Source organism: Trichechus manatus, unplaced genomic scaffold (genome assembly GCF_000243295.1).
Source record: "Trichechus manatus latirostris isolate Lorelei unplaced genomic scaffold, TriManLat1.0 scaffold00071, whole genome shotgun sequence".
In the NCBI taxonomy this organism is placed as follows: domain Eukaryota; kingdom Metazoa; phylum Chordata; class Mammalia; order Sirenia; family Trichechidae; genus Trichechus; species Trichechus manatus.
Window position 1 is genome coordinate 10270232 of NW_004444007.1, and position 10838 is coordinate 10281069.

Sequence of the window (10838 nt, forward strand, 5' to 3'; positions counted from 1 at the left end):
CTACGCATCATCTCTCAATTAAGACAAAGTCTCTACGGAGCAAAATTTCTGAGCTCTGGGCTAGAACATGCTCCTCAAACCTACCCCTGGGTTCATAGAGGAAGATGGCATTTTGCGTACTGCTTTCATCATTTCTGTCGGTGGACAGATTTGCTGCTGATCAATAAGGAATGGTTGAGAAAAAACAGCTAGGGAAAAGGGAGTGGAGAAAGAACGAAGGGCAAAAGGGGAAGAAGAGAAGAGATAAAAGCACATTATATTGCAAGTACATAGCCGGTATAAAAACCATCAGATTTATAAAAGCACTAATTCAATTTTGGTGGAGTTCTCCTCATTACAGGGCAATGGTGAATGGAACTAATGTGAGCAAGAAGATTCACAAGCAAGTGTCTCTTGTTATAACTAATGTCAGCCGTAGGACTAGAGAGTCGTTCTTACCATGTTTCAGATGTAGGCAGCTGTCATTCTTGGACCTGTACCTGCAGAAAATTGTGTCTTTAACAAATTTTTATTGAAGAGGTTTTTGTACATTCCAAATACGTAGTAGCTACAACATCATGTGGACTTGTTTGCTGTACTTTTTGTGGTTCTTATACCAGCCATTTTTATTTGTGCAGTACAAGTAGTGGTCTTATTTTCATGAAAAAAAAAGAGAGATAAATAGGACCTCACTGATGTTTTGAATTAATCTCAAGAAAGATAAACCTGATCGTCATGTTTTACATTTAAAAAAAAAAATCTAAATCACAGAAAAGATTCTCAAGGGGGATACAAAGTAGCATACTGTATAATCATCATAAAAATGATATTTCTAAGGAGTTGTGCAAGTAGAAAGAAAGCAGGCATGTTAAAGCAGAGAACACGGTCAGACAACAGAAGAGAAAAATAATCAACCACAGTTAACAAGCAGGATTTTCTGAGAACAGGGTTTGGGAAAGGAGTCTTTAGCTGTATCTTCACGCAGTCACATTTAAAAGGAAGATCTTTTAAAAAAATGTTTAAAGAATTTCAGGAAGAAGAGCGGAGTTAAAGTAACACACGTGAAGAGAAAAAAGCAGTGTGTAGAAAGATGCAGACTACTTTAAAAGGGGTCAGGAGCATAAGAATTAACTGGGAAGTCACAAGGTGCCTACCTGATGTAGATTCCTGTAGCTTCTCTCTCTTCCTCTTCTTTTTCTTACCCTGGAAGAAGACAGGCATACCGTCAAGTCATAGACTGTACTGCAGATACACTAAGGAAGGTGATATGGAAGTACAGGCAAGTGGTCGATGAAAAGACAAAAATGGCTCATTGTCTCTTTCTCTCTCCTTACCATCTCTATCTAGAAACAGAGTCAGACCAATAGCTGGATCCTGATCAAAAGGAGGAAAAGTGTGGAACACAACTTCAAACGCATACAGAAACCAGACTTACTGGATCCATTGAGACTGGGGCAACTTCTGAATCTAATGCATGGAAATAATCTTTAAACCTTGCATTGAAACTCATGAAGCCAGTGTTAAATTAAGCAGCAGGGTAGCCTAATTAATAATGAATGTTTGCCTCGAGCATAGGGCTCTTATAAAGAATTATCTATGAGTATTTAGATGAACAACAGTTAATCTAAAGCACAGATGAGAACTTTTAAGTGGCAGAGAGCCTACATTAATGATGATGAAACAATGCAGGTAGAGGGAATGCAGCCACAATGTGAAGTATGTAACCAATGTTACTGAACTGCTCATGTATCGAGTGTGAATGGCTGTATGTTTGGTCGTATATACTGCCATCAAAAATAAATAAAAAAAAGAAAAAAAAGAGTCAGAGAGCAAGAGAAAGAAATACATAAATTCTTATCCCTTTGTAACTTTTGTCTCCGTAGCTTCGTGTTTCAGGTCACCAGTACTGACATTGCTAGGATCAAGCCATCCTAGGGCTTCAGCCACAGAAACCCCTTCAAGGAAAGCTCCCGTCATGAGGCATTCCTTTTCTTATCCCCCAATACTTAAAACTTGCTTTTGTAGTGTTCAAAATAAATCTCCCGTACTGTGAATTCTGCTGAATAATTAAAAAGTTCCAGGGTGTTTACTGAGAACTCATGGCCCCTCATGGCATCAGATAAGACAGAACCAAGAATAAGAGGTAGTCGAGCTAGAACCTGAAGAAACTAAAGATAATTTTGGAGAGTTATTTCCGGCAAGTAAGGACCTTACTTCTTAAAACACATACGATAACATGTAGATGCATGCAATTTTAAATATATTTCAAAATGCTCTCAGTAACACACTGTAAACATGTAGGTTCCATTTACTGTGATCTAATTTTCTATTTTCAGTGGCTGAGAGCTCCCACTACTAACCCAAAGGTCAGAAGTTCGAATCTACCAGCCACTCTTTGGAAACCCTATGGGGCGGTCCTACTCTGTCCTATAGGGTCACTATGAGTCAGAATCGACTCAACGGCAACAGGTTTTTTTCTAACCAGTTCCTCCTCAAAAATAACTTTAATAGGGCATTACCTTATATGAACAGTAAATGACCAACCTGAATTAGGACAGTATCTGCTATCTTCCCTTCAAATGGAATTACTGTGGTTTCCAGAAAGTGCTATGAGCTTGTTTCATGTGTCTGAAACCTTCTTCCTCACTTTCTCCTCTGAACTCCTATTTGCCCTTCAACACCTGTGTCAAGTGTTATCTTTTCAAGAAACTTCTCTACCTCATGCTGCTTCCCAACCCCTCCCCAGGCAGAACTGGGGCTGCTCTTCCATACTCCCCCATAACCCTGAGCTCACCGTCATAATGCAACTCCTCACAGATGCTGTAATGGACTGTGTCCCTGAGCCCCTGACCACATGGCTGTCGATCTGTCAGAGTGTCTTACAAGGACTACACCTCTTAGCACCCCATCTCTGCCACCTGGCACATGCCAGAAACACAGCAGGCAGGCAGCAACTGCCCGTGGCAGGATGCATTACACCTCTACTGCCTTTGTGAAATAACCTACATTATATTCTAGATATAAACCAGTGGTTGAAAAGAACCTACATTTATGATAGACACAAAGACCTAAGTCATTTGGATGTATTAAAATCAACTTACAGAGAAACCAAAATTCGTAGGTAGTAAAAAACATTTTGAAACATCAAAATTATATATAATGTGTAATACTGGCAAGCATTAAGTACTAAATTTAAAAGCTCTATTTGGTTGATCTCACCCATGAAAACGTGTACATTGTTGATACATGAAAACTTCACTTCCTATGTTATAGCTGAACCCTATGTTTAAGCTTAAAATCCTTACCAGGTAAAGTGATTTTTTCTTCAGAGCATGTTATTAGAAACAAAGTGTGTAACTAATTCCTAGAATTAAGTTTAGATGTGTGTTCAGAAGGTTTTGGTGTCTTATTATATGGGATGTACAACCTTAGACACATTGTCTCCTCACAGTCTCCGGTGTGGACTTGAGCCTCACAGTAGCAACAACAGCAATGGCCTCACATTAAATTATGTATTGATAATGGCTTCACTGTTGTCCTTCCTTAATGGGACAGTTCCACTTAAATTAAGACTCTCCTAGCTGGCATTTCTAATGCTGGTCTCACATGGAACTTGAGAATGATCTTTGAATTTTTAAATTATTTTCAAAGCTTAAATAGTCAAAATTATTCCCCTCTATAGAATATGATAAAACTTCCAATATATCATTTATAATACACTTCCTCAGAAATATTCTTTGCTGTGTCAAGACTACTTTAGTCAGGTGCTCAAACTCTATACTAATAAAAATAATTGGCAAATTAAAAGGAGATCTTGTCCATAAAATAAGCACAGTTTAAAAATAGAATAGTATCTACTCCGTTTGAATAAAATACATGATAAACATCAGGGTACATTAATATGGAACACACAAAAAAATTTTTTTACCTACTTCTGATTAGTCTGTGGCAAAACACTGATGTGAATACACTGCTTATAAGAATTGTAAAATATACAGTCCTTTTGGAAAGCAATTTGACAGTATTTCTCAAAAGCCTTAAAATATTTATATCCTTTATAATGCAACAAGTTACTACTACGAATTTATCTTACAGAAATAATAGTCCTGGATGCAGAAAAGCATTTCTTATGCACAGATATGTTCACTGCAGGATTACTTACAATTATGAAAAACAGAAAGTAACTGAAATGTCCAACAGCAGGAAAAAATGGTTAAGTAAATTATGACGGTCACTGAATGGAGTACTGTGTGTGTCATCATGAAAACGGATACTTACAAACACTATGCCATAAATTTGAAAAGTGGTTATTATATATAATAAAAGGAAGAAGCATGACAAAAATGTATACGTATGTACAGACACATTTATATTTAAGTAAAAAATAAAAGCATATGCATAGAAAAAAATCCGGAAAGAAATGCAGTTATTACTAATGCTGCCATTCTATGGGGAGACCGCAGATGTTTGTTTTTGTTTTTACCTTTTCCACCAGTATTTTAATGATACTTTCTTTTTTAATTAAAAAAAGCTTTATTTTGAGAAAGCTTACCATCTGTAACTAAAAAAAGATAATAGCTCTAAGTTTTCATAATGCAGTATATCCATGAAAGCTTTATTACAAAGTTTATTTTAAACTTTCAAAAACAGTAAGTAACACCAGCACTGTATACATCCAAAAAACATTTCCTTCCAGAAAGCAGTTGGGAAGGAGAATGAGTGAAAGTGGAGAGTGGCTAGTATACAGAGGGACTTACATAATTGTCTCTTGCAGACCAGCCTGGATAAAGCTGCATATGTAGCTGTCTTTCCTTCCGCGCTAATTCATAATACTTAGCCTGCTCTTCACGGGAGAGGGCGTGCCACTAAAACAAAAAAGAAGAATGAAGAAAAAAGAAAAATCAAGCAAAATAGCAATAGTATTATATACTTCATGTTTCCAACACTAAAAAAATGAAAATATGAAGCATTTAAACTTTGATTTATTTGTAAATGGCAGAAGACCAAGTGCTACAGAATTCCACTTGGAGTCTGGTGGCCACAGTGAAATTCAGACTTCGGTTCCTCTATCCTGTTCTCCGATATCACATGAAACACATCAAAGTCAATCAAAGTATCCAATGTAAAACGATCTCGGTCACCCACCCTTGCTCTTTTCCAATATAAATTAAAAAGAACTTTCACTGGTGAACCTCAACACCCAACTTAGCCCTTTTTGATTCGTTTGTAGCACATTCTGATATCTCAGCCCAACTACCATTTATTTATGCAAAATGTGATAATTTCCAGATGTCTTTTTTACACAGATACACCCTCTCCTCACAGGGACACTCATTCTGTCATATGAAGAGTCTGAAACCTTAAAAATAATGAGCTCGCATCATATGATCCTGTCTATAGAACAAGACATCAAAAGTCAGTCTGTCTCAGCCTCTTCAGCCTCTTCTCACACTTACATAAACATTAACTGTCTACAGGGAGAACACAGAAAACCCTGTACAATCATGCGGCACACTTAATAGCTGCGGTTTTGACCTTCCTTAAGCAAGGAGCAGTATCTAAGTTTATTTTGCCATCTATAACTTCAGATTTTTGTATCTAATTTGGATAATGCAGCCACTGGTATCTTTCAATTCTTCACTGCCCCTTTACATAACTGATACACTTACATATATCATATGTAGCAAAATAGCTTATGTGGGCAAGCTCTCCCTTTGGGGTTTTAAGGGGCTTACATTTGCACACTGTTTTGCAGTGGTTAAGAGCTCGGCTGCTAACCAAAATGTCGGCAGTTTGAATCCACCAGTGGCTCCTCGGAAACCTAATGGGGCAGTTCTACTCTGTCCTATAGGGTCGCTACAAGTCGGAATCGACTTGATGGCAACGTTTTTTTTTTTTTTTTTTTTCTTCCGTATGACTCACCCCACGCGCCCTGGAGACAGTTTTCAAGCCTGTTACCAACATCACAAATGCCAGGATCTGCCAGCAGAATCATCCAGGGGGGATTCAATAGGCTTGGGGGACCCACTGCCCATGAGGCCATCACTCAGGAGGCAATAGTTGAAGGAGGTAGAGACGACCACCCCCGCCCCAGCCAGCCCACCTCACCCGAAGCCTCGCTGCCCTCCACTGGGTGTGTTTCCAGCCAGGAGCCTCCTTGCTCCTGTTCTCCCCAGCTCTGGGGTGTGGAGTTTCCCTTTGAATTTTCTTCCCATCAAAGGTTAGGAGATCCCTTCCTATTCATTGTGACCTGCACATTAGATTTTAATCTCTTTTAAAAAATGTTTAAAAAAAAAAAAAGGAAAAAAAAAGTATGGATGGGCTGGGAAGGGAGGAAGGGAAAGAGGTTGATGAAAGAGAAAAAAATCTCGCAGAAGAGGCTACATCGAGGCCCTCATCCCCTTCGCCTCAGCCCCTAACCTACGGCTGAGAAGCCATCCTTGAGAAAACAGCAACACCTGCTGCTCTTCTCTGACAACAGACCAAGAACCCAAGTCACCCTCAAAAGAAGCACCACAGCACCTTCCCCCTATATCCCAGCCTCGGCTCCAGCCGCAGGGTGCACCGTGGTGCCCATGGGCAAGGCAACAGATGCCATTTCCTGTGGAAGACCCTGTAAAGCCGGAACTCTGGTCAGAGAGGGTAGAGTATTTATTTTTTAATTGCTTTCAGAGTGCTGACTGGAAAGTTAAAGACCATGTCACATAGCAGGACTTGGCCTGAGCCGAAAGGCTAATCAGGTAATCTGCTTTTATTAAAAAAGAAGTTGGGGCGGGTGGCAGAAAAAAAGAAAAACTTGAAAAACTTACCTGAGATACAGTTCCTAGCACTAGAAGAGTAAACACAATTAGACAAATCAGACGCACGACAACCAGCCATGTCTGGGGCAGCAGTGGAAATCCGTGGAAGTAGGCAAGAAAGGTTCTCCTACTTCAGCAACTTTTCTGATCTCAGGCCCTGACTTAGAACTAGAGCTATTTAGAGGGAAAAACAAACTATACAATAGAAAAATCATCCCTGATTCTTGTGAGAAGAGACTGACAGGATTTACAGAGTTAGCTCTGGTGCTAAGAAAACGTGATTGGCAAGAGACAAAGTCTTTCCCAAAGAAAGGAAACAGGAAAAGAAGACAAGAAAGGATAGAAATCTTCCTTTTAAAAATTTGTTTGTTCGTTCATTTGACAAGTAACATCCCCCTCTATATCTCCACTGAGAAGCCCTGGTGTCACCATGGTTAAAGCACGTGGCTGCTAACCAAAATGTCAGTAGTTCGAACCCACAGGCTGCTCTGCAGGAGAAGGATGTGGCAGTCTGCTTCCGTAAAGATTACAGTCTTGGAAACTCTATGAGGCTGTTCTACTCTATCCTACAGGGTCCCTATGAGTCAGAATCAACAGCAGTGGGTATACTCCAATTGCCATCAAGTCAATTCTGACTCATAGCGACCCTATAGGACAGAGTAGAACTGCCCCATAGGGTTTCCAAGGCTATAATCTTTACAGAAGCAGATTGATCCCTATCTACACAGCTCCTTATAGTACTAAAATATATCTATAGAATTTTATGTAATTTATGGTAGCTCTATAACTTGCTGAGAAAACCTAAAATCTTAAATAAAACTTACCTCCCAAAATACGTATAAAGGTTGGGTCTAGCTTCTACCCAAACAGCCAGGTTTTTTCCAGTTTAAGTTGAAAATTTAGGTTGACAAAAAGACCCCAGTAAACAAACTGAGCAACAGGCAAGGAGGAAAAGCAGGGAACAAACTAAACTATTTACATGCATTTTCTGCTGCTTTTAGAGACTTGATATGTTTATAAACATACAACAGGTTTTGACATATAAAATATTTCTAATGCACAAAACCAGCTCACAAAAAAGACTAAAACTTAACGATAGTATTGAAGTTTTGCATTAAGAACAAAAATAAAATCTAGTACGGACTAGAGAGATGGAATTTCGGAAACCCAACTGAATAAAAAGCCCTTTTTATTGCCTTTGCTGAAAAATTAAGAGTTAAATTTCTTTAAAATCAAATTTTGTTGTCCAGGTTTCATCAAGCTGTAGGGGGGAAATATCCATTTTAGAGGAAGCTTATACAGTTCCAAGATGAGAAATCATGAAAACAAATCTCCGATAAGTAGACTTCTGTTAATAGTCTAAAAAGTCTGAAAAGAAAAAGCCTATTTTAAAATAAGATTAGTTATTATTATTATCTATAATAGGAACTAAGAAGAGAACTTTGGCTAACTTGTTATTAATGAACATTTCTATTTTAGAGATACAGTCAAAATGAATAAAACTCAAAAAATAAAATGTGCCGGGATGGATTTAGGATCCACTTTTAAGAATTCTAATTATCCCAATGTAAAACGTCATGATTTTAAAGTCAGGAACTTTAAAGAACCAGCAAGAACTGCCCTGCCAGAGGGAAGTATGAAAGAATAGAAAACCTGATCTTCATCAAAGATCTCAGAGACCTATAAACAGAAACAGGTGTCCAAATGGAAGACAGAGAGAGACCTCAAATGAGAACCATCCTTTAGGACACATGCTCTGATCTGGGGACTGTTAAGGGAGCTGAGAAAGTAGCAACTGTTGGAAATGTGCCTTAAAAAATAGGAAGCGTATCTCCACATCACTTACTCTCCTGAGCAGGAAGATAATTCCCGCTGCAGGGCCAGGGGTCCTCTAACTCAAAAAAAAAAAAAAAAGAAAAAGAAAAAGAAAAAGCTAAGGATTTTACACACACTGAAATAAAAATGTCAACCCTTCTCTTCCTGATTTCTTCTTTTAAAGGGTCAGGGAAAATGATCATCAGCCTTTAAGCTTCTGAGGTGGAGCTCTTCAGAGATGATGGGACTCACTCATCTGCTATGATCTGGCTTGGGAAATCATTGTTAATTATTGTTATTAAGTGTTTAAGAATCCACAGGGAGATATAGCATTGCACACGGGACACCAAAAAAGCTATAATCTACCACCACCCCCTACCCCTGAAACCCTGGAGTCCTGCAGATTGGAAATAGCTGCGTTTTTTTAGGCCTTCCAACAGGAATCGATAATGAAAGAAGGTCTGCTTCCCTCCTGTTTACACAGACTGGCAACCTCCTGAATATTTTCTGTTACCAGTGTTCAAATTCATTAAGTTTCTAACAAACCTAGTAAAAATCGTCATCCACAACAGCTAAAACGTGATCCTCTAGGTTTCACAAATGTTATTAGACCCTCCTGATCTAAATGCTCACTGGCACAATTTAAGAAGCTACCTGCACACATGGAGCCCCTGGGTACCATAAACAGTGAAACACTTGCCTGCTGACCAAAAGGTTTGAGATCTGAGTCCACCCAGAGGCACCTTGCAAGAAAGGCCTGGTGCTCTACATCCAAAAGGTCACAGCTGTGAAAACACTACGGAGCACAGTTCTACTCTGCATGCATGGGGTGGCCATGAGTTGGAATCAAGTCAGTGGCAACTGGTATCACACATATATAAAGAACATCAACAAATTAAGATGAAGCATTTTCAAAATTTTAATGTAATTACAGTGAAAACAGAATTTATATCAGAATAACTCAATTTCTTTTCCACTACTCTTTAGATACCTAAGTTTCAACTCTAAGTACCTGGAAAGGCTGTCCACGCTTTTAGCTGGTGGTTGGATAAAGAAACCTTAACAGCATCTATGCTAGTTGTAGCCTAGTGCCAAGAGCATGGTAGGTGCTCAGGAAAACATCTTAGCATGGGTGAAAGAAGAAATAAAAGAAAACAAACATCCTGGCACGTGGACACTTTAAGAATGAGAGACTGATATTTTCTAGAATAAAGACTTCTCTAGCCTACATACGTTCCTCCATTTAAAGCTTCATGGTAGAACAGACTGGTTTCTGTCTTGGAGGGAGTGGCCACCTCCGTTTGCCAGGGTTCATTCAGAAGCACTGCTGGTCCCCCAAAGGCCCTTCTGCAGCAATCTAAATGGGCTGTGTGCTTTCCTGCTTCAGAGTCTGTACACAAGTTGTTCCACCTGGGAAGGGTCCAATGCTTCCTAGTGATCACTCAGCCAATGCCTACTCACCTCTCAGGTCTCAGCGTAAACACTACTTTCTCAGAGGGGCCTTCGCTAACCTCCAAATCTAAATGATGTTCCCATGCCATACGTTCTCACAGACGCTTGTTCTTTACAGTCACAGCATTCTTCACAATTTTAATTACGCGTTTATTGGGTAATTCTTTGTCCAATATCTGTATCCCGTCACTAAAATTTAAGCTGTATGAAGTCAAGGACCGTATCTATTTTATTTAGCAATTACTACCTAATGTCTAGCATGCTATCTGGCACATAAAAGATAATAAATATAGGAGAGAGTAGACCTGCCCCACGGGGTTTCCAAGGAGTGGCTGGTGGATTCAAACTGCTAACTTTCTGGTTAGCAGCCGAGCCCTTAACCGCTGTGCCACCAGGACTCCAATATTTGTTTAAAGAATGAGAATAGTAAAAACAGTTGTCATTTACAGGAAGGTTCCTATGGCCAAGTGCAAGCTAAGTCGTGTTTACAATTCATTATATCGTGTAACCCTCCCCAAGGTTATGACCATGCTACCCTGTGCCCTTGGTCACTTCCTGTAGTGCCTGGTGGTTGTACTAATGTTTCCAATGACCACCTGATATACAATTAAATTTGTGCAGATTTTAATGAAGCAGTACCACGGTGTCGTGGATTGAATTATGTACCCCAAAAAATCAATTTGGCCGGGCCATGATTCCTGGTATTCTGTGGTTTTCCTATAAATTGTAAATCCTGCCTCTATGATGTTAATGAGGGAGGATGGGTGGCAGTTGTGTTAGTAAGGCAGGACT

At 39.3% G+C, this 10838-nt stretch overlaps 1 protein-coding gene across 8 annotated transcripts in view; it reads right to left on the reverse strand.

The window, feature by feature from the left end:
• The window catches only part of LEF1 (lymphoid enhancer binding factor 1), a 124702-nt gene that overhangs the window by 18177 nt on the left and 95687 nt on the right, over positions 1-10838 (reverse strand). For 5 of the 8 annotated variants that reach the window (XM_004380226.2, XM_004380224.2, XM_023734792.1 and 2 more), the window contains 3 exons: positions 4737-4844; positions 1134-1182; positions 439-479 (listed from right to left, as the gene is read on the reverse strand). In XM_004380226.2, the coding sequence (XP_004380283.1) occupies positions 445-479; positions 1134-1182; positions 4737-4844 (192 nt within the window). In that variant the 3' untranslated portion in view covers positions 439-444. The remainder of the gene's footprint in view (positions 1-438; positions 480-1133; positions 1183-4736; positions 4845-10838) is intronic. The other 3 variants (XM_004380225.2, XM_023734789.1, XM_023734791.1) reach the window with 1 other exon arrangement.